Source organism: Podarcis melisellensis, assembly GCF_964234715.1.
Source record: "Podarcis melisellensis genome assembly, chromosome: 1".
Lineage (NCBI taxonomy): Eukaryota > Metazoa > Chordata > Lepidosauria > Squamata > Lacertidae > Podarcis > Podarcis melisellensis.
In genome coordinates this window covers 112,708,683-112,730,788 of record NC_138528.1, presented here as the reverse complement: position 1 = coordinate 112,730,788, position 22,106 = coordinate 112,708,683, and the positions used below count along the sequence as shown (strand labels likewise).

Genomic DNA, 22,106 nt, shown 5'->3' with positions numbered 1-22,106 from the left:
TGCAGTGGACCTGGCTGAACATGCCTTCCATGCACATTCTCTGCGGAATGGGGCTTACTTCTAAATCTAGCCTAGTATTCTGAGATTAGGCAGGGGAGCAGTGATTTTGTGCCTTTGACAACTGTGCATTAGGAGGGTAAAGCTCCATGTATTGAATCTCTGCTATTCATACAATGCCAAGGGCCTTGATAGAAACAAATCAGCAGGCCTGTTTACATCAATAGCCACTCAGATTCCTTCTAAACGTGCAATATCTGAAGGCTGATTTCTCTATGTAATATGATTTCAGATCCGGCCTGAAGTTTTCCCTAAAGCTTGTCTATGTCCAGTTAAAGTTATGGAAGCTCATAACCCTCTTGCCCATTTAAATAACGGCTGCATGGGTTGCAATCCAGTGGTGACCCTCAGCTGGACTTATTGAGTGAAAGATTCCATTGGAAGAATGAGAAGGAAATGTTTGCAATTTCCCCTCCCATCAGCAGCCCCAGGCACCCATCAAAAGTGTTCCAGAGGGTTGGGGGATCCTTTGAAACATAGTGAAAGGTGGTATGAGAGGTTGTGAACTGTGGGGAGGGAGAATTGCTTGACGTCACCTCCCTCCCTGTTCCACTGATGGAAGCCTCCAGTGGATCCAAGAGCCTTCTATCAATGGAGAGAGAAGACTGGATACAACACTGTATTTTTTTATCGCACAAATAAACACCGAGTCTTTTTTCTTATTCTGGACCACAGATTTCCCAGCTTAATCGCACTTCAGTGGAAAACATGATACCACAACTCAAGTGTCACATATTAAAAGGAGAGTCTATGTCCAGCCTGTTTACTGCCTAATAAATTTCCACAGGCTGCTAATTTTAAACAGGCTTGTAAGCAATAAACGAAAACCCCGGTGTGGTATTAATATGCTCAAGAAAATAACTTCAAGAAGATTTTTATCAGCTGCTACTCTAGATACAGAATGCCACCCACTTGTGCCCATTTTAGCTGGAAGATTCAAGCATGTCTTTATTTTTACAAAATGGGGGGGAAGAAGAAGAAGAAGAAGAAGAAGAAGAAGAAGAAGAAGAAGAAATGACAGCACTTTCCATCAAATTACCTTTGAAACTCAGCTGAGCGCCACAAGAATCCTTCCCAGCACTGTTGCTTGCATAACAGGTATACAGTCCACCATCACCTTTGCCTACTTTAAGAATGGTCAGTGTGGCAGTGTTTTCTACCAGTGTAATCTTGTAATTGCCACCAGGGCGGATCTCACGGTTATCTTTTGCCCAGCTGACTTTCATTGGCACTGAACCTGTGACATGACACTTGAAAGAACCACTTTCCCCAAGAGCAACGTCAAGGGGCAAAGGCTTCACATCAAAGAATGGTGGTTTCAGGTGTTCTAAGGGAAAAAAAGAAAATCAAAAAGTGAAAAGGCATGGCAGGACGTATTGCCTTCCCTTCAAACAGCAAACTCTTAGCCTGTTGTTACGGCCCTGTGACTTGTTCACGTTCTTTAAAACTGAACCAGCATGCAACAACTTCGGACTTGGTTGTTTACAAACCTGTGAGTAGGAGCTTGGCACTGGAAGATGCAGTCCCAAGAGCATTGTGAGCTGTGCAAGTGTACTGGCCAGCGTGAGCCATGGAGGTTTGCAAGATCTGAAGCGTCGCTATATTGCTTAAGAAGGTGGTTTGAATGTTGTCGTCATCTCTCAGCTGCACCCCATCCTTCGACCAAGACACTTCAAGTGGCTCAGAGCCAACAATGCGGCAGTCAAAGGCTATAGGAGAACCAAGAGTCTCCTGCACGTCTTTCAGTTTCCTCGTGAATGAAGGAGGAAGTTTAACATCTGCAAAAAAATAAATTGCAGGGTATGATAACGGACCATGCAAGAAGACTAAAAAGAATACCTGGGCGAGTATGCCCTGCACATGTGGAGAATTCCAATAAAAATAAACAGAGCCATGTTCTCTGTTCCTAAGCCCTCATGCCCCCCACCCATATGGGCACACACAGGGAATAGGAGGTCTGTGTGTGCCTCCCATACCCTCATCCAGTCATCCCTTTCGAACTCATGCAAGTTCAGTAATTTGCAGGGTTTGGAGAAAGGAAGGAAGGCTGCACAGAGACACAGGAAGAACTCAGAGATATCTCAGTCTCCTTACAGCTCAGCAAAGCAGCTTGTGGACATGCTGAGAGCCCCGTCACCATGCCTGTGATTCAAGTGGGTCACACACTTCAGCATATTACACACAAACGTTGTGTGTAATATGACAAGGGTCAATTATTTTAAAAAGAGCCATCACCTTTGATGGTGATTGTTGTCATTGAAGTAGCAAACCCAACGCTGTTTTCTGCTTTGCAGGTGTATTCGCCAATGTCAGCATTCTCTACCCGGCTGAAAGCGAGTGAAGCCACATTGTTCTTGAAGTGCATTTTATAAGCCTGTGTAGATCTTAGTTTGGTATCTCCTTTGTACCATGACACTTTAATTTCCGGTGTTCCAGCCACTTGGCACTGTAAAGTTGCAGGCTCTCCGATGGTCACCTCCAAGTGATCCAAGTGCTTAACAAAATGAGGTGGTTCTGCAGCAGAAATAATCATAGTCAATACCCACAGTCAATCGAAGCACATCAGAAGATGGCAATTAGTACAAGAATGGTTAACCAACTATTAAGACAGCAACACACCTATGATTGATACCAGGGCGTGACATACATCCTCCCCAGCATCATTTGCAACTTCACAGATATATTCTCCTTCATCTTCTGTAGAACTATTAAGAATTTCCAGAATGCCTGATTTTTCTGTGGTGGTTATATTGCATTTTGGAGACTGTGTGATGTTTGAGCCGTTCTTCTTCCACGTTACTGCGAGTGGAGGAGTTCCGCTGAATGTGCTTTCTAGAATTATGGATTTCCCATGTTCTACGCTGAAATCGCTCAGCTTCTTCACAAACACAGCAGGCTCTAAGATAAAGTCATATGAAAGAAGTGGTTAAACCAAGAACTGCAATATGGGTGTCTCTCTATGTGTGTGTGTGTGTGTATATCACACAGACGTGCACGCACACTTAACACGTGTACATGCCATAATAATAGCATTTGGACAAACCTTTTACAAAAAGATGTGTGGTGCAAGAAGCACTGCCAGCATCGTTTGTGGCAAGGCAGGTGTAATCTCCGGTCTGGAGTGGTCCCACTTCGAACAATTCCAGCTCCGCAGATGAATCTGCCAAGGTGATGTTGCACGTTTTCCCTGGCACCAGTTCTCTACTCCCCTTAAACCAGTTCACTTTGAATGGAGGAGTTCCCCTAATCAGACTCCTGAACGTTACACTCATTCCAGGTAAAACCTCCAGCGGGTCTGGCGTCTTTGCAAAAGAGGGTGGTTCTAGAATTACACACAACATTTAAAAAGTTAACGCAAATGTGCCAGGTAGCTAACATCTGTGTAAAACAGGTTGTCAAGAAAGCAAGATAAACACGCACGGGAAAGATTTGCAACGGATGCCTTGTCTATCCTTTACTGACCTTGCACTGTCAAAAAGGCACTGCATTCATCAGAACCAGCTACATTCTGGGCAGCACAGGTGTAGGGACCTGTATCAGACGAGTCCAGAGCATTCACCTTCAAAGCACAGACATTCTCTGAAAAGCCGGTTTCGTATTTGTCCCCTGGGAAAATTTCATTTCCTCCATAAAACCAAGTGACAGAAATAGGAAGGGAGCCGGCAACTTTGCACTCCAAAACAACCGAGGAGCCCTGCACGCCAAAGGTTTCTTTCAATCTTCTTATAAAAGAAGGAGGGACGACGTGGTCTGGGTAGGAAAAGGCAACAAAGAGCCAACTTTTAAGAGGAGAAACGACAGAAGAGAAGGGCAAGTGAGAAACAAAAAAGATCCCAAGCTAACCTGAAATGTCGACGGAGGAAGTGCAGCTGCTTTTCCCCACTTCGTTGTGTACTTCAAAAGTGTACAATCCCCTGTCATTCATGTCTGCGGAGAGAACCTTAAGTGTCGCCACCTTGTTGGAAAAGCTGATTTGGTGCTTGCGGCTGTTGGTGAGTTCTCTTCCGTCCTTAAACCACTTGGTAATTAATTCTGGAGTGCCACCCACCGTGCACTCCAGAGTAAAAGCATTGCCAGAGGTCACCGTCATGGGCTCGGGCTTCTCTAAAATCACAGCCGGCTCTGGAATGAGGGAGACAATCCAGAAAACTTGAGTTTCGAGAAAACCAAGACTTAAGAAGCAAAATAGCTGCAATGGCCAAGGCAGCCAAGATTCAATTCTTTAGAAGGGAACGGGTGCCTGTACCAACCTAGGACTTGTAAATGCCCTGCGCATTCTCTCATTCCAGCATCATTTTTAATCTGGCAGATGTACTTCCCGCTGTTGGTGGCTTCGGCACTTGCAATCTGAAGAGTTGCGATGTTATCCGAAAAGGAAATCTTGAGGTTTTCGCTTTCCCGTATTATTTCGCCTTTGTCCTTAAGCCAAACGACGGAAATGGGTTGGGAGCCTTCTACTACGGCCCGCAGTGCTGTGGGTTCCCCGGCATAGGTGGAGGTTTCGCTCAGCTTCTTAACAAACCGAGGAGGTTCTGGCAGGGAAGAGAATTCCTTACGGTAAGAGGAAGGTGGCAAGGAAGCCGCAAAAGAAAGGCAAAGGAAAAGGTGCCCGCAAGACTTTGCACCGCAGTCGCACTCATCACTAACCTTTGAACTTCACAGCACAAGAGCAAGTGTCGCTTCCGACCTCATTTGTGGCTTTGCACTGATATTCCCCAAGGTCTGCCGCTTCGAGGTTGAGAATGTGGACGCTGGCACTGAAGTTCTTGGTTGTCACTTTGAACTTCTTGCTGCTCCTGACTTGCTTCCTGTCCTTGAACCAGACGACTTCGAATGGCGGTGTGCCTGCTATTTCACACTGAAGGGTGACATCGGAGCCCTTGAGTGTGTCTATGGGGCTGGGTTTCTTGCTAAAAACGGGAGGTTCTATAAAAGAAAGGAGACGAGGACATGTAACGGGACTCCTGGGAGGGGTTTCTTGCTAACAGGGGCAAGACATCCAGAAACAGAAGGCAGAAGGTATGCTTGTAAATCCCCATTTAGGTGCCTAAGAAGATTCTTTCTCTAGTTCTCCCAAGTGCATAGCAGGTCAATTTTAGGTCATTTCTATTTCTAAAGCTGCAAAGTCTTGCTTGGAAACTTTGTCATCCCCCCCACAAATTCCTGTTGCATGTGGCACTGAGTTTTCCAAATAAATGCAGTTCATAAGCATGGGTGTGTACCTCCGCACAACGTTTTCCACACCCACATCTGCTATTCTCAAACTGACACCCTCAAACACATGCTCTAAACCTTCCATGGCCAAAGATTTATTTTCTTACGGTCCTCCTCCTTATCCCTATAAGTACTGTATTTTATTTTTAAATAGAAGAAATCCTGTAACTCTTTCCCCACTGTCCCCTGCAACTGCAATTCACATCTTAGGTCTTATCTAACTATAGAGTGTTGCTAGGAAGTAACAGACGATCACCTGGCTGGTTGTGTAGCCGGCACACACAAAATAAAACTGGTCCTCCTACTCCTGTAACCTTATATCTTGCATTATCACCCACTTCTTTGATCCGTTCACCTGTTGCCTCTTCTTGTCAACTTCCTAGCTATTAATCAGATGCTCAAGGAGTATATCCTAACTGAGGCATAGGTTATCTTTAAACCTTTCACTGCCTGTAAACTGAATTTTCAGGGAATAGAGGGCCTTCTCGGTGGCTGCTCCCAGACTTTTTTGGGAACTCCCTCCCTAGAGAAGCTAGGCTGGCTTCCTGCTTCTTGTCTTTCAGCCAGCAGGTGAAGACTTTCTTGTTCCAACAGGATTTTGGGAACTGACTGCTTTTAGTGAAAGGGCTGGTGCTGTGTTGTTTTTATGGTAATTATTGGTATGGGTTTAACAGATGTTTAGATATGTATATAGCTTTAATTCTGTCAATGTTTAATTGTTTTTTAATGATTGTTTTTCTGTGTTGGTAGTGGTTCTTATTTTTATCTGTAAGCCACCTTAAGTCCAGTCAAGGAAACAGGCAGGGAATATTGATAATAACAAGTGCCTTTTTTCCTTAAAAAAAAAAAATGCTTAGGGGTACTCTCATTTTCCTACTCATATTGAAATACTGCCCCTCAATGAGGCCAAACTTAGATTTACAAAATGTTTAGGGGTAGAGTAGACATTGGCTTCTAACCTTTCACTGTGACTGTTGTACTGCAGCTTGCGGTGCCAGCAGAATTAAGTGCTTCACAAATGTAATCTCCACTGTCTTCATGGGTAGCATCAACAATGATCAGCACTGCTGTGCCGTCACTGAATGCCATACGGTGCTTGTCGCTAGCATGGATTTCGTGGTCATTCTTATACCACACAACTCTGATTTCTGGGGAACCACTGATCTTGCATTCAAGTTGACATGAATCGCCCTGTTTCAGCATTCTTGATGGTTCCAGTTTCTTCACAAATTTAGGAGGTTCTGACAAGCCAGAAGGAAAGTAATATTCAATATAGGGAGGAATAAGAACTATTAAGAACACGAAAAAAAAATTGCAGTGGAAATCATAACATGGTATTATCAAGGAGGATAACAACAAAAATTAGTAAGCGTATGAGAAACCTCCATTTTAAAAAAAACACAACTGCAAAAATTATGACATTTCTGCTGAAATAAGCCATGGCACTGATTCACTGAACAGGAAACACAGCAAAATACAGCCTTTGTTTCCTCATGCCTCCCTTAACGCCAGTCCACTACAAAGAAGGGAGATTGGTGGGAAATTAGCACCCAGACTCAACATAGGAGAACTCTTCTCCTGCACCTGTACTCCCCAAAACAGATGGATATTTTGAGAATCAATACTTATGAGATAAGCCTCTCCCAGGTACAATAATCTGGAGGAGGGGAGGAAGGAGCCTATCTGTGCCCAAGCGTTCCATCTGCTTCCATCTCATCTCTTTGTTGACTGGCACTCAAAGCCCTCTCAAAATTTCAGCCTGGGGGTGGGATGCTAAGATGACATCCCTGACAGGTGCACGAGTGCAGAGGCCAATTGCTATTTCCCCACTTCCCTTTCAAATTGTCGACATCTTGTGCAAAACTCCTGTGCAAAACTCTTGATAAATCCCTGCTAATGGATCAAGCTATCTATGTATATTTTCCCATGCAACTATTTTTTAGAATGTAAATTATACATAAACTGTAAATGAATCAAATCCGCCTCGACTTTTACAACGGCAAAAACCAAAGAATGCTATAAAAGCTACATTTAACGTGGGCATCTGTAAATCACAACCGGCGCGTGTAATTTGTCATAAGAATCCGTCACATTTCTATGAGCGCAAACATTATTCTTTTGCTCTACTTGGGTTTCAAGACACAGTAAGGAGAAGAAAATAGTTTGGAACTTAAATACTTACAGATAGTTTCCTATGAATTTTTGTTAATTTGAAAGAGGTCTGCCTTTTTCTTTTTAGAAACAAAGAATTCTGTGGAAAAGAAATCCCAAGAAAATCCCTTTTCTGCATAAAAGATCAGTCAACTTAAATTCAAATACCTTTCACATTAAGTTGAGCCGAGCAAAAGTCTTTCCCAACATCATTGCTAGCTTGGCAAGTATACTGTCCGCTGTCTCCTTTGCCTACTCTCAGAATTCTCAAATGGGCTGTATTTGCTACAAAGGTAATGGCATAGTTTCCTCCTGTACGGATCTCGCGGCCATCTTTAGCCCACGTTACATGTATAGGTTGGGCTCCAGTAACATGACACTCAAAGTCAGCACTTTCTCCAACAGGAAGATCTTTGGACTCGGGTGTGATATCAAAGGAGGGAGCTTGTTTGCGTTCTGGGGAATAAAATGAAGAGGAACGATTGGATTTCGTTCGGACGTGGTAAAGCTAAATACTGTAAAATCTTTTTAGAGGTTAGGAAGAGTGGTTGAACGTAACAGATGAAAACAAGAGAGTCGGTATGAAACTAACCTGAGACTGTGAGCCTAGCACTAGACGTAGCAGTTCCTACAGGATTGGTCGCTGTGCAAGAATATTGGCCAGTGTGACTCATCTCAGTTTGCAACAGCTGAAGAGTTGCCACGTTATCTATGTAAGAGGCCTGCACATTAAAGTCATCTCTTAAAGGCACACCATCCTTATACCATGTAACACTAATAGGCTCTGACCCATTTAGACGGCAAACTAATTTGATTGGGAAGCCAACGGTTTGCTCTGTATCCTTTAATTTCCTTGCAAAAGAAGGTGGACGTTTTCGCTCTGCAAGAAAAGAAGTATGCAATAAACATACGGCTTATGCAGGCATCTGGACAGGTGAAAATATTTTAAAGAGTGAAAGATCTGTAAGTATGAGTTTATAACCAATCCCAGATAAAATAATCACCTTGAACTGCTAAGACAGCCTTTGAAGAGGCCGTTCCGACACTGTTTTCTGCTTTGCAAATATATTCCCCACTGTCACTGGCATCCACTTTGTTAAAAATAAGTGTAGCAACATTATCTTTGAAGTACATCTTATACTCAGGAGTAGATCTTAATTTTGTATCTCCTTTGAACCAAGATATTGTAATTTCTGGGGTCCCAGTAACTTGGCATTGCAAAGTGGTATAGTCTCCAACTGACACCTCAAGAGATCCCAAGTGTGTGACGAAAGAAGGAGGTTCTGGGGACACAAAGAGTGAGCATTAGGATAATGGCACCTGAACACTACAATGAAGAAACAATGAGGTTTTTAAATAAAAAAATATTATTAAGAAAGTGCTAAAGACAGACCTAAAGTGGATACCAGTGCTTCACAGATATCTTCTCCAGCCTCATTCTCAACCACACATGTGTATTCTCCTTGATCATCCTTTGTACTGTTAAGAATTTCCAGAATGCATGACTTCTCTGTTGTGGTGATGCTGCACTTTTCAGACTGGCCTAAAGTTACGCCGTTCTTCTTCCATGTCACTGAAATCGGAAGGCTACCAGTGTACCTGCTCTCTAGAATTATGGATTTGCCTGGCTCCACACAATGGTCGCTGAGCTTCTTCACAAAAACTGCTGGTTCTGGTGAGCAATAAGAAGTCAAGCATTGGCATCAACGCTGCACAAACACCTAAACAATCCAAACCGAAAAAGTGCAACCTATACCAACCTTTTACAGAAAGATGTGCCGTACAAGACACTTTGCCAGCCTCATTAGTCACAACACAAGTATATTCTCCACTCTGTTGTGGCTCTACATCAAACAGCTCCAGGTCTGTGACCGAATCTTCCAAGTAGATGTTACATTTATCACTTGGTACGAGTTCATTGACGCCTCTAAACCACCTCACCTTAAATGGTGGTGTTCCTCTAATAACAGCAGAAAATGTAACACTTTTGCCTGGTAAAATATCCACAGATTCAGGTACCTTCTCAAAAGAGGGTGGTTCTAAAGAAGCATTGAAAGTAACAACAGATCAGTCAATAATGAAGGAATCATAAAGTGAAAATAAAAATTTCCTCAAATCACGGCACCAAGAGAATGCAATTTTGCAAGAATAAAGATTATGGAAGATTTCTGCAAAGTGTTAGCCACTTATTGAATACTGACCTTGTACAATCAAAGCAGCCTTGGTTTCATCAGAGCCTGCCACATTAGCAGCTTTACATGCATAAGTTCCTGTATCAGATGAGTTCAGTGAACCAATCTGCAAACTGCAAACATGGTCTGAAAATGAGATTTGATGTTTTTCCCCACTGGTGAGTTTATGTCCATTATGGAACCAAGCGACTGTAATGGGAAGGGAGCCAGCCACTTTGCACTCAAGAATCACTGAAGAAGCCAGTACACCATGAGTTTCTTTAAGTTTTCTTGTGAAAGAAGGTGGAATAATCCGATCTGTGTAAGAGGAGGTAAACAAAAGAAAATGAGGACCCCACAAAGGAGAACCATTTTCTGGTGGGAATACAATGAAGAGAAGCAACAGAACTGACCCAGAACATCAACAGAAGCTGTGCAGCTGCTTTTGCCAACATTGTTCTGCACCTCGAAAGTGTATAAGCCACTGTCTTCCATTTCTGAATCAATAATTTTAAGTGTGGACACTTTGTTGTAGAAGGTAATTTTGTATTTGTTGCTAGTTGTTAATTCTTTTCCATCCTTAAACCAGCCTATTGAAAGTTCTGGTGTTCCACCCACTTTGCACTCTAGGGTACAAATGTCTCCGACGGTGACTTTCATTGGTTCTGCCTTCTCAGTGATGACAGCTGGCTCTGGAAAGAGATTCAAGCAATATCTACCTGTGAATATCACTGTCTCCTTAGCCACATGGCTTAATACTGCAATTACAGAAATCACTTCTCTAATGCCACAGTTTTCTGCTTTGGAAAGGAGCCACTACAAAGCTTTTAATGGCTTTTCTTTTCTAGAATTGAGAAACACTGTAAACACCACCGTGCCACTTATCTGTCTTCCAGAGAAGAGGAGCTGACTGCCCAACCAATAGGAGCAGAGCAGTACAAAGCCCCCAATGGGTTACCTGAACATTTTGCTTCAGAACCTGTTCTCCAATACTCTGTAATGCACCATGTACACTGATAACCCCCCTCACAACCTCAAGGCTCTGAATGTTATTTAGCCTTCCCATCTTTTAAAAGTAACTCACTCTCTCTCTCTTTTAAAGAAAATAAAAAGCCAAGTTTGTGTCATTACCAACCTAGAACGGTTAAAGTTGCTATGCACTCCCGGGTTCCAGCATCATTACTGATTTGACAGATATACTTCCCAGCGCTTGCTGGTTCTGCTTTGGCAAGCTGCAAAGTGGCAACATTTTCCACGTATGTTATTGTCCTGTTAGCACTTTCTCTGATGACCTCTTCTTTGTCCTTGAGCCACGTCACCGAAATCGGCTGAGAGCCTTCCAAGGTGGCCTGCAACTCTACTGGTTCACCCACCACAACAGTAAGGTTGTTAATTTTGGTCACGAATTTTGGTGGTTCTGAAGAGGAAAGAGCCAGTGGGCATCAAGAGTTCCAACAAGAATTGTGCATTTTTGTAAAGACAACGATGATTGCACACCGTATTTCCTCAGATAATACCTACCTTTAAGTTTTACCATACAAACGCAAGTGTCGCTTCCGACATCGTTCTGAGCTTTGCACTGGTATTCACCAATGTCAGATACCTCAATATTCAGAATGTGAACACTTGCATGGTAGTTTTTGGATGTGACTTTGTACTTTTTACTGCTACGGATTTGCCTCTTATCCTTATACCACGTAATATCAAAAGGTGGTGTCCCAGAAATCTCACATTCAAGGCTAACCTCAGTACCCTTGAGTGTATCTACTGGAGACGGCTTCCTGCTAAAGATGGGCGGTTCTAGGATGAAAGGAAGAATCAGGCGTCATTTTAAGAAAGTTAGCTCAATATATATGTTGCTAGTTTAATATGAATATAATGTGAGAATTGCCATATCTGTTCCACTGCCAAGGCATGCATGCAGCTGAAGAAGCACCTTTTCTTTTCCAGCTGGTTTTTAAGGGTAGCCAACGACTGGAATGGAAGCATGCATGTCCCAGTCTGCCAGCAAAGCTCCACCCACTAAGATGCCCATGATTGGGCAGTTTAGTGTATTTGGTGGGCAATCCTGCCCTGCAATGCGGCTGGCCGAATGATCTTCAGTGTGCACACGAGTCCCAGCACTTGGGAATGGCTGGCAGCCAGACCGCAAGAGGCTGCAACTGTTGCCCACCCGGAATAGGGTAATTGGTCATTTCAGTAATAAAAGCAATGACCATCCTAGAATGCTGAGCCAAAAGGGTGAGTGCAGGAATGCATTTAACAACCCTTTTCTCCTCCTTTCACATGGAATGTAGTCCAACTGACTGATTACTTATCCTTTCTGTAAGAGGCAGAGAGCTGTGATGGTCACTGCTGCCTCTTGCAGATTCAGTGGACGCCAACCCTGACATCTACTCAAGCATTTGATTAGTTGACTGGAGGAGGAGTTTTGTCACCCTCTCAGTGTTGTGGTGCATATTTGATTGACTGATGGTTGCAGCCTTGATTTAAGTACCCCACTCATTGACATTAATGAAGAGTGGGTTATAATTGCCACCAAGCTTATGCAGGTAATTAAGAAAACATCTTTCTGTAATAGCTAATTGATTATCTCTGGGTTTTGTTTTGTTTTCAAATGTAGTTTTTACTATGTGGTTGTTGTAGACCACTTTGGTTTTTTGGTTTAATAGTGGCATACAAATATTGTAATAATTAAATAACCTAAATAAATAATAGTAAATACACCACATCCCTTTGAACATTCTTGAGGGAAAGAGTGAAAGCCACAGGTTAGAGAATACTTGTTTAAAATGAACCTGGAGGCTAATTAGATGAGAAATAGGACCCTGTCCACAATGGGCAGTTATAGCAATCTAACAGTTAGCTTAGCCATACAAGAATCAGAATGAGCTAATCTCAATCTTTTTAGAGACAGTTAGTCAAAGAGAAGGAAGTCCGCCAAGGCATGTTTGCTAACCTTTGACTAGGAGTTTAGTACTGCAGCTTGCCCTGCCAGCAGGGTTCTGAGCTTCACATATGTAATCTCCACTATCGTCTGCACCAAGATGCCTCATTTCAATGACTGCCACAGAATCTGTGAATGACATCTGGAATTTTTCGCTAGCATGGACTTCAGTGTCATTTCTGTACCATACCACTTTGATTTCCGGAGAGCCACTGATTTTACATTCAAGTCGTGTGGAGTCGCCCTGTTTAATCACTTTAGACGGGTCTAGCTTCTTAATGAACTTTGGAGGTTCTGGGAAACGGAAGAAAAATGAAAGCAAGGTAAATTAGAAGAAAAGAGGGATTGTGTTGAAAGGTATATAGAATAAGAGGGGAGAGAAATCTAAAAGGGCGCTTAACTTCTAGTTTTAGCAATGCAGGAAGAAAAGTAACTCAGAAACATTTACACAAAAGACTGCAGAAGACAATTAAGAAAAGAGCAACACAGAACACATTAGCACACCTGTTATGCTCAGTGTGGTTGTACAAGAATCGCTGCCAACATCGTTGGAAACTTGGCAAGTATAGTTTCCACTTTTTGATACATCCACAGAATAAAGATTTAAGAAACCAGTTGACCCTTCAATCCCAAATAAACAGTTAGGTCCGGACACAAGTTCTAAATCTTCTTTAAACCACTTTATTTTAAAAGGCGGTGTTCCCTTTAAAGATGCCTTAAATTCCACTGTTGAATCAGGTATAGCTGATTGACTTTCTGGTTTTACCAAGAAGCTTGGTGGCTCTAAAGGTTTTAAGAAACAAAAGAAAACTAATTAGGTTCCGGAGCAAGAAATATGGCCTGGCAAGCCACAGCAAACCAATAAAGAGAAATAAAACATGTGTCAAAGTTAATAAGAAAAGAAAGGTTCCATATAGATAACATTAAATGGGATCTACATTCAAAGATATTAAGATAATGATGTGAAGTTGAAAAAGATTTATATTTTAATACAGTGTATAGAAAGAAGATAGAAATCCAAACCTTTCACAGTTAAGACGGCGCTACATGAGTCACTTCCTGCAACATTTGTTACGCTGCAAGTATAATTTCCAGAATCTGTCAACTCTAGGTAATTAACCTCGAGCGATACAGTGTTCTCGTGGCACAGATGCCTGTATTTTGCACTCTCGGGTATCTCTTTTCCATCTTTAAACCATTTTGCAGTAATTGGGAGTGAGCCAGAGACTTTGCACTCCATATGAATAGATGATCCCAGAATTTTATCCATTTTTGGCAATTTTTTGGTAAACGAAGGAGGGATTGCTTGATCTGCCCAGAAGGGAGGGAAGAAGGCAAGTAGCATCAGATTCCTTGTTTTATTCTTTCTTCTTCATGAAAAATACACAGGCAATTAAAATGTTGATTGAAAAAGAACATGCTCCATTTTGACCAAACAAAATACAAACCTAGTACAGACAAAGTAGCCTCACAGGTGCTGCTTCCAAACTCATTTTCGACCTTAAAGGTGTATGTGCCGCTGTCCTCCTTCATAATGGATTCAATCCTGAACCTAGCCACATTATTGTCAAAGCTCATGGTGTAATATCTACTGGGCATGAGTTGTTTGCCATCTTTGGACCATTTTACTTGAAGTTCTGGTGTTCCAGCCACAGTGCATTCTAGAGTGACTGGGTCTTTCTCCGTAACTTTAATTGATTTAGCTTTTTCTATGATCTGAGCAGGTTCTGGAGTAAGAATAGAAACACAAATATATTGAAGTCTTCTGATGAGGCAGAAGACTGGTGCTTACTGAGGAATCAAAATAGGAATCAAAACTCACAAACCTTGCACTAAAAGTAAAGCGAAACACTTCTCAACTCCTGACTCATTCTTTGCCTGACAAGTGTATCTCCCACTGTGACCGAGGTCAACATGCCTGATCTTCAGTCTCGCCACATTGTTTTCAAATGTAATGTGGAAGCTGTCATCGTTTTCGATGATTCTTTCGTCTTTTATCCAAGACACTGTTAAAGGCTGAGAACCAGCCACAGTGCATTGAAATACAGCAGAGCTCTTCAAAACAGCATGGACGTTTTCTAACTTCTTGATGAAGGATGGGGGTTCTGTGTTTATTAAAAATATAAAAAAGCCGGAATGAAACCTGGGTAAGGTTTAAAATTTGCTAAAGGAGGTGAGAGAACAAACGGAACGTTTCTTAGGCTTTTTCCCTACTATGATTACTGAACTGACCTTTCAAACTGACTTTTGTGCTACAGGAACAGCTGCCCCCTTCATTTGAAATAATGCACTGGTATTCGCCAGCATCCTGAACATCACAGTTCATGATATGAAGGGCAAAAACAGATTGCTGATCAGTCATGGTGTATTTCTTGCTACTTCGGATCTCGTTGTTGTTCTTCAGCCAGGTCACTTCAAACGGAGGAGTCCCTGTGACTTCACATTCTAACACAGCATCGTAGGTTCTTACTACTTCCACAGGTTTTAGCTCCCTCACAAATGTGGGAGGTTCTAAAGTAGTAGAAGAAAACAAAGCAACCTCAGAAATAAGGGGAGGAACCCAACCGCATGGCTGAAGGAACTGGAAAAGACATTCTTAGCAACTAACCTTTCACTCTCAGTTCAATGCTGCAACTCTCACTACCTGCGTCATTGCGGGCCTCGCAGATGTAAGTCCCGCTATCCTCCACTTTAGCATTGGAAACTTTAAAAGTCGCCATGTTGTCTACAAACGAGACTCCATATTTAGCATGGTCCAGCACTTCGTTCCCATCAAGGTACCAAAGGACACGGATTTCCGGTGTACCCGCTACCTGGCATTCAAAAGTGGTAGACTGTCCTTTTCTCAAAGCTACTACAGGGCTAGGCTTCTGAAGAAACCTAGGGGGCTCTAAAATAAAATTAAAAATAATTATTTAGAAAATAGTAATTGGCTTTAAAAAACACAAACCAACCAAAAAAACTAAGGTAGATTGCAATCCTATGCACATACTTACTGTAATCCCCATCTAACACAGTGGGACTTACACTCAAGTAGACATGCATAGGATTGAGCTGCATAAATCGCAACTGATAACCCGGGATGTAAAAGTGCAGACCTTTCACAAAAAGAGTTGCCTTGCAGGTTGTTGTCCCGACGTCATTGCTTAATTGGCAGATATAGTTCCCTGAATCAGACGTCTTGGCCGAAAAGAGTTCCAGCACACTTGAAGTGTCATCTTTGTAAACTGAGCGAGAAGCTCCCGAAAGGAGTTCTTTGCTATCTTTGAACCACTTTATTTGTATGGGAGGCGTGCCGCTCACGAGAGCTTTGAGTTGGACTCTGGCAGCTGGTACCACATCTTGTGACTGTGGCTTTTCAACAAAGCATGGGGGTTCTACAAAGAGTGGGGAGAAAGACCAGGAAAAGAGGGAGGTCATTCATTTTGGAATGATAAACAAAAACCAGAATCAAAGCGATGTGGCAAATAAGCCTGCCGCCTAGGAGAAAAAGTACAAGATGTCCAAACCTTTGACGGTTAAATGGGCACTGCACTGGTTGCTTCCAGCTTTATTTGTTGCCTCGCAGGTATAAGATCCACTATCTGCACCTTCAAGCTGGTTGATCTCCAAGAATGCCATGTTATCATGGAAAGAATACTTGTGCTTTTCGCTAGCAGTTATCTCTTGGCCATCCTTGTACCACTGGATACTTATTGGATGTGAACCAGACACTATACACTCAAGGTGAACAAAAGAGCCCTTAATGCTATCCATTTTCTTTAGCTTTTTGGTGAATTTAGGTGGTATGATCAGATCTACCCAAGAGAAACCAAAAAGATATATATTAGATTAGGCTGCCACTTTGCTGGTCTTTGGCATAAAAAGGAAATAAGAATTGCAGTTGTGGCCAGCACCCACCAACCGACCCACCTCCAAGAGAAGAGGGATACACAATACGAACCTAAGACATTAATGCTAGCTTTACAGCTGCTGCTTCCGACATCATTTGAAACCTCAAATGTGTATTCGCCGCTATCTTTCTTTTCTGTAGAAACAATCTTTAGCATAGAGACTGTATCGGTAACACTGATTTTATATTTGTGTCCCAAAGTCAACTCCTTTCCATCTCTGAACCACTTGGCAGTAATATCTTTTGTTCCTGAAAATCTACACTGCAATGTGGCTGGGTCGCCTTCCGTGACATCAATTGAAACAGCTTTATCAGTGATGGTGGCTCCCTCTGTGATAAATACAGGAGCAAATATGAGTCTGGGTGACTTGAAGTGTAGATGTTAGCAAAACACGATGCTATAAATTAAGGAGGCGGGAGGAAGCTCTACAAACCTTTTACTGTTAGTAAAGCAGAACATCTTTGGATTCCAGCATCATTTTTAGCCTGGCAAAAATATTTCCCATCGTGCTTCACTTCTATGGCCCTGATCATAAGAGTGGCCACATTGTTCACAAAGGTCATTTTGGTGTTATCGTCTTCAACAATGTCATCGTTATCTTTCAGCCAAGAGACTGTTATAGGCATGGAACCTTTAATAGTTGCTTGAAACACTATTGTGCCTCCTCTAAGTGAGCTAATGTTCTCAATCCTCTTCACAAATTGTGGGGGTTCTATTGAAAGAATAGATGCCTTGGTGAGTATTAGCCTCAACTAAACATCAGAATTAAATTATTATATTTTCCAGGTGGTACTGACCTTTCAGAGCCAACTCAGAGCTACAGACACAGCTTCCTACATCGTTTGTTACCCTGCACTGGTATTCTCCTGCATCTGAAGAGTCAAACTTGAAAACCTGGAGGCTAATCAAGGAATTCTCAATGCTTATTCTGTGCTTTCTACTGCTCCTCACAGGTTTGTTGTCCTTTAACCAATAGACCTCAAACGGAGGGGTACCTAAGACCTCACATTCCAGTATCACATCTGAGTCCTTTAACACTTCCCTTGGTTCAAATTCCTTGACAAAGTAAGGTGGCTCTGTAGCATAAGGCAGAAAGAAAGAGTGGGGTGGTTAATTGGTTCTGGGACCTTTTAAAGGCTCAAAAGACTTGCTGAGAAAATTGAGCACAGGGGTACTTTTGCACACACCTTTTACAATCACGACACTACTGCAGGTATCTTTCCCAGCATCATTTTTTGCCTCACATGTATATTCACCACAGTCTTCAAGAGTGACATCCAGGAGTCTGAGTACTGCTGTGGAGCCCACCAAAGTCATCTTGTGTTTGGCACTGTCTTTAATTTCCCTGTCATCCTTGAACCAAGAGATTTTAATTTCAGGCGTGCCTGTAACTTTACATTCTAATTGGGCGTATTCTCCTTTCTTAATCAACTGCGACGGCTCAAGTCTTTCCACGAAAGTAGCGGGTTCTGTGGAATTAAAGAATGTTATTAAGAAGAGTTGTAGAAAGAGGTTAAGGAAAAATAAGAGGCACCTCAAATCGCCACCCAAGCATATCATCATAAGAGAAAGAGTTGTGCAAACCTTGGACAAACAAGTTTGCACTGCATGAGGCTGAACCAGCCGCGTTGCTGACTTTGCAAGAATAGGCGCCTGAATCAGCAGGTTTCACAGCGTAAAGCTCCAAGTAACTCGACAAAGCTTCCGTCATGATGTAACAAGCTCCGCCGGTTGTTAGCTCAGCATCACCCTTAAACCATTGTACAGAGAGTGGCGCTGTTCCCTTAAATGTACTCTTCAAACGCACTGTTGACCCGGGAGATATTTCTTGAGACTCTGGCTCTGTCACGAAGCTAGGTGGCTCTACACATTGTTTGAAAGAAAGAGTTGGAAAGAATCAGTAGTTCAACTTAATGCAGTGAGGAGTTAAAAAGGGGGTGGGGAAAGAACGGTTAAAAGAGATACTGAGAAGAGAATGCAAAAGAAGATGTCAAACCTTTTATCGTTAAAGTTCCATGGCTTTCCTTGCCCCCTGCAGAGTTAGTAGCTCTACAGGAATACACTCCTGCATCACTGGTATCCAGGTGTTTGATGTCCAAAGACGCTGAACCTTCTTCATAGCGTATTGCATACTTGGCGCTGGCAGTGATCTCTTTGTCATGCTTAAACCAAGACACTTTTATTGGAAGAGAACCTGATACTTTGCAGTCAAAGTGGCAGGAGCCACCAACCGCGCTATCGACGTTCCGCAGAGGTTTGGTAAAGAATGGAGGAAGGGTGCGATCTGTTCCAAGGCACAGCAAAGAAAAGAAAACCAATATATATCAAAAAGAGTGTTTTAGGAGTGTCCCCTCCCACCTCCCGCCTTCTAATTGTTCTACCATCTAAATCGCAGTAGCGCTGCTGGATTACCAACCTAACACAGTAAATGAGGTGGTGCACGAACTGCGTCCAACATCGTTTGAAACTTCAAAGGTGATTTCGCCAGTATCGTGCAATTCGGCGGTGTAGAATTTCAACTGAGCAACATTGTTCTTGAAACTGATTCTATACTTTTTGTTAGAAGCCAGAGGCTTTCCGTCTTTGAACCATTTCGTTTTTAGCTCTGGAGTGCCTGCAACAGTGTATTCCAGAGTTGCTGGGTCCCCTGCCGTCACCTGAATGAATTCAGCTCTCTCAACAATGGTAGCAGGCTCTATAACAGAATTAAACAGTGGTCATTATAGACCTAATGCGAACAACATGCCTGTGTATAAGAAGAATTGTGCGATCTTAAAGTGCTCCTACACTGACCTTTGACTGCTAATTCTCCAAAACATGTTTGGCTTCCTGCATCATTCTCAGCCAGACATGTATATTTACCACCAGAACTAATCTGGACATCTGTGATTTGCAAAGTTGCAATGCCATTTTCAAAGGTCACTTTGACTTTGTTATCTTCTTTAATAATATCTTTCCCCTTCATCCAAGTGACAGAAATAGGAGCTGAGCCTCTCACAGCTGCCTGTAAGAAAACTTCATCCCCAGCGAGTGCAGTAACATCTTCAATTTTCTTAATGAAAGAGGGAGGTTCTAATTTGAAAAAGAAAGGAAGGAAGAAAAACCCTTATCTATCATTGCATCATATGGTGCTTGGTGCTGCATTTAAGGCTTTTTAAAGAAAACAAATTGCCTTCCGGATACAATGGCAATGTCTTTTATGGATTTCTACCTCTGAATGTTAGGGGGAAATTTCCCATTTCAATCTGGAGACAGAGGGACCATTAGTTGTTGAGCAATAAGTAAACGTCTTACATTTGACAGCAGGCAAATTAATCCAGGTGAAGTAGAGGTGAGGAACCTGTGGCACTCTAGATATTGTACTCCAACTCCCACCCCATTAGCCAATGGTCAGGAATTATGGGGTCCAACAACATCTGGAGGGCTGCAGGTTCCCCATCATTGATGTAAACCAGAAGTGGAGAACCTTTGGTCCTCCAAATGTTGATGAACTACAAATTGGTCATGCTGGCTGGGGGTGATGGGAATTGTAGTTCAGCAACACTTGGAGGACGACAGGTTCCCCACTACTGGTGTAAATGAGAGGACTAGGAAGAGTAAAAGAGGAATTCTTTTACTGGGCACCAAAGCTTGCTTCTCAGAAGGATGTTAGGAGTAGAGATTTTGCCTTTTGGCTATGCTTTATGTTGGAAACCCCTTAATTTCATGACACTATACTTATCAAAGGAAAGGCTAACAGACCAACCATAGGCGTGCCTACTCAGAGGTAAGTCCCATTGAGTTCAGTGAGGCTTACTCTTAAGTAAGTGTGTGGGAATGCTAAGAGCATTTTTAACATATGAATTGCCTTTGGGCTCCTCTTTCATTACTTGGTGGAACTTTGAGTACTGATAATGTTGGGGATGGGAGATGAAAAGATGCATTAGCATTGCAAATTAGAATGCTGACTTGGGTAGGTTTTACATTTGTATCACAAGCTGACAGAAGCAATAAACTCTTTACATATCATGTGTAGGGATGGGCAAACCTATCAGTTTCTCTTTTTTAAAAGTCTTAAATTGAGTCCTCACATTTCCACATCAGTTTGCAGTTTTTAAAAGAAGTTCTCGTGAAAATTTATCAGCAGTTTAGTATGAATTTCTTCTACTACACACATTTTTAATGTTATTTTGCCCAATATTCACTATTTCCCAAAACTATTTTTCATTTTAGTGTTCATTTCCCAGTTGGAACGCTGCATTGCAAAATTCAAAGAAGTGTGAATTTTAAAGGATGGCTGTGTTCTGGTCTGCATATTGTTTTGAAAGGCAAGGTCACCTTTAAAAGAGAACTGAATTGACTGTGTAAAACAGCCTCTTGCTTGGGAATTAATTTCAATGAAATCTGTTCTCTGCTTTTATTCCTGCGTTCAAGAATTTAAGAAAAGATTCCAAGAAGCAACAAGACACAGAAAGAGAAGGAAAGGAAAGGAGACAGCTAAAAAAGGAAAATTGGTTTCCACGAAAGAGTTATTTTCTCCTTTTGCACTATGTTAAAAATAGGTTTTGTTTGTTCACTTGCTCACTAACCTTTCAGTATATATGTTGCACTGCAAACACACTTTCCAACTTCATTCGCTATGGAACATTCGTATTCACCAACGTCTGCACTATTAAATGAAGAAATCTCCAGAGAGATAAGAGACTTTTGGGAAGTCAACCTGTATTTTTTACTACTGCGAATTTGTTTCCTGTCTTTAAACCAACTGATTTCAAACGGTCCAGTACCAGAAACCTCACAATGAAGAGTGGCATTCATTCCTCTCACTATGTCGCCCGGCTCAAGAGTTTTGATGAAAGTAGGAGGCTCTATAAAATCATCAAAGCATGAATAAAGAATTAGTGACCGATAGTACACTTGCAGCAGAACAGAGCACCTTGAAAAGAAAGCACCCCTGGGTTTAAGAACAAACCTTTGACAACAATCTCAGTACTACAGCTGTCACTGCCAGCATCATTAGCTGCTTCACACGAGTAACTTCCACTGTCATCAACTTTCACATTGGTAATATCTAGCACAGCCACGTTATTGGCAAAAGACATCCTCTGTGTGTCGCTCTCCCTAATTTCTTTGTTATTTTTGTACCATGTCACCTGGATCTCAGGAGACCCTTTGATTTTGCACTGAAGGTGTGCTGACTCTCCAGGAGTCAACAAGTAAGAGGGGTCCACTTTCTTCAGGAACGATGGTGGCTCTAGAAGAAAAGTTCAGAAAGAAAGAAGCCTGAAATATAACACCTTAAGAAGATCGATTTGATAGGACAATTACAAAGACAAGCTATTGAGAAACATGCAGATATCTATCCAGGACAAAACTCCAATTCCTGCCATTGCTCTTAATTCTGCTTTTTATCATGGTAACCAGAACTTCTCTAAAGAATCACCTAGGACGGAAAAATAAATAAATGACAGTTTTAGTCAACACTGGAATAAAGTTTGCACATTTAAGGAAATCAGACAATAAGCTTTAGTAAAGACACAAAGACGAGTGAAAAAGATTGTAGCTTTTCTTTTTACAAAGAAACACCACACCACACTTGGAGAAATGTGCTATGATTAGCTTTTTCCTTCTTAATGTTACCTCTCATTTCTTCATTATTTGGAACTAACAAATCGGTTCCGCGTGGGACCAAGT

General features: G+C 42.0%; 1 protein-coding gene across 43 annotated transcripts in view; it reads right to left on the bottom strand.

Moving 5' to 3' along the window:
* TTN (titin) overlaps positions 1-22,106 on the bottom strand; it is a 284,957-nt gene that overhangs the window by 183,798 nt on the left and 79,053 nt on the right. For 41 of the 43 annotated variants that reach the window (XM_081902051.1, XM_081902060.1, XM_081902074.1 and 38 more), the window contains 38 exons: positions 21,385-21,666; positions 21,002-21,280; positions 19,227-19,505; positions 18,850-19,128; positions 18,430-18,717; positions 18,018-18,296; positions 17,621-17,902; positions 17,231-17,509; positions 16,867-17,145; positions 16,484-16,762; positions 16,050-16,337; positions 15,639-15,917; positions 15,149-15,430; positions 14,773-15,051; positions 14,367-14,645; positions 13,989-14,267; positions 13,564-13,851; positions 13,045-13,323; positions 12,553-12,834; positions 11,115-11,393; positions 10,729-11,010; positions 10,007-10,285; positions 9,624-9,911; positions 9,183-9,461; positions 8,816-9,094; positions 8,427-8,705; positions 8,015-8,302; positions 7,591-7,878; positions 6,231-6,512; positions 4,705-4,983; positions 4,308-4,589; positions 3,901-4,179; positions 3,520-3,807; positions 3,101-3,379; positions 2,677-2,955; positions 2,293-2,571; positions 1,548-1,835; positions 1,097-1,384 (listed from right to left, as the gene is read on the bottom strand). The exons of the other annotated variants lie outside the window; for them this stretch is intronic. In XM_081902051.1, coding sequence (XP_081758177.1) covers positions 1,097-1,384; positions 1,548-1,835; positions 2,293-2,571; positions 2,677-2,955; positions 3,101-3,379; positions 3,520-3,807; positions 3,901-4,179; positions 4,308-4,589; positions 4,705-4,983; positions 6,231-6,512; positions 7,591-7,878; positions 8,015-8,302; positions 8,427-8,705; positions 8,816-9,094; positions 9,183-9,461; positions 9,624-9,911; positions 10,007-10,285; positions 10,729-11,010; positions 11,115-11,393; positions 12,553-12,834; positions 13,045-13,323; positions 13,564-13,851; positions 13,989-14,267; positions 14,367-14,645; positions 14,773-15,051; positions 15,149-15,430; positions 15,639-15,917; positions 16,050-16,337; positions 16,484-16,762; positions 16,867-17,145; positions 17,231-17,509; positions 17,621-17,902; positions 18,018-18,296; positions 18,430-18,717; positions 18,850-19,128; positions 19,227-19,505; positions 21,002-21,280; positions 21,385-21,666 — 10,704 coding nt within the window. The remainder of the gene's footprint in view (positions 1-1,096; positions 1,385-1,547; positions 1,836-2,292; positions 2,572-2,676; positions 2,956-3,100; positions 3,380-3,519; positions 3,808-3,900; positions 4,180-4,307; positions 4,590-4,704; positions 4,984-6,230; positions 6,513-7,590; positions 7,879-8,014; positions 8,303-8,426; positions 8,706-8,815; positions 9,095-9,182; positions 9,462-9,623; positions 9,912-10,006; positions 10,286-10,728; positions 11,011-11,114; positions 11,394-12,552; positions 12,835-13,044; positions 13,324-13,563; positions 13,852-13,988; positions 14,268-14,366; positions 14,646-14,772; positions 15,052-15,148; positions 15,431-15,638; positions 15,918-16,049; positions 16,338-16,483; positions 16,763-16,866; positions 17,146-17,230; positions 17,510-17,620; positions 17,903-18,017; positions 18,297-18,429; positions 18,718-18,849; positions 19,129-19,226; positions 19,506-21,001; positions 21,281-21,384; positions 21,667-22,106) is intronic. 43 annotated transcript variants of the gene reach the window in all.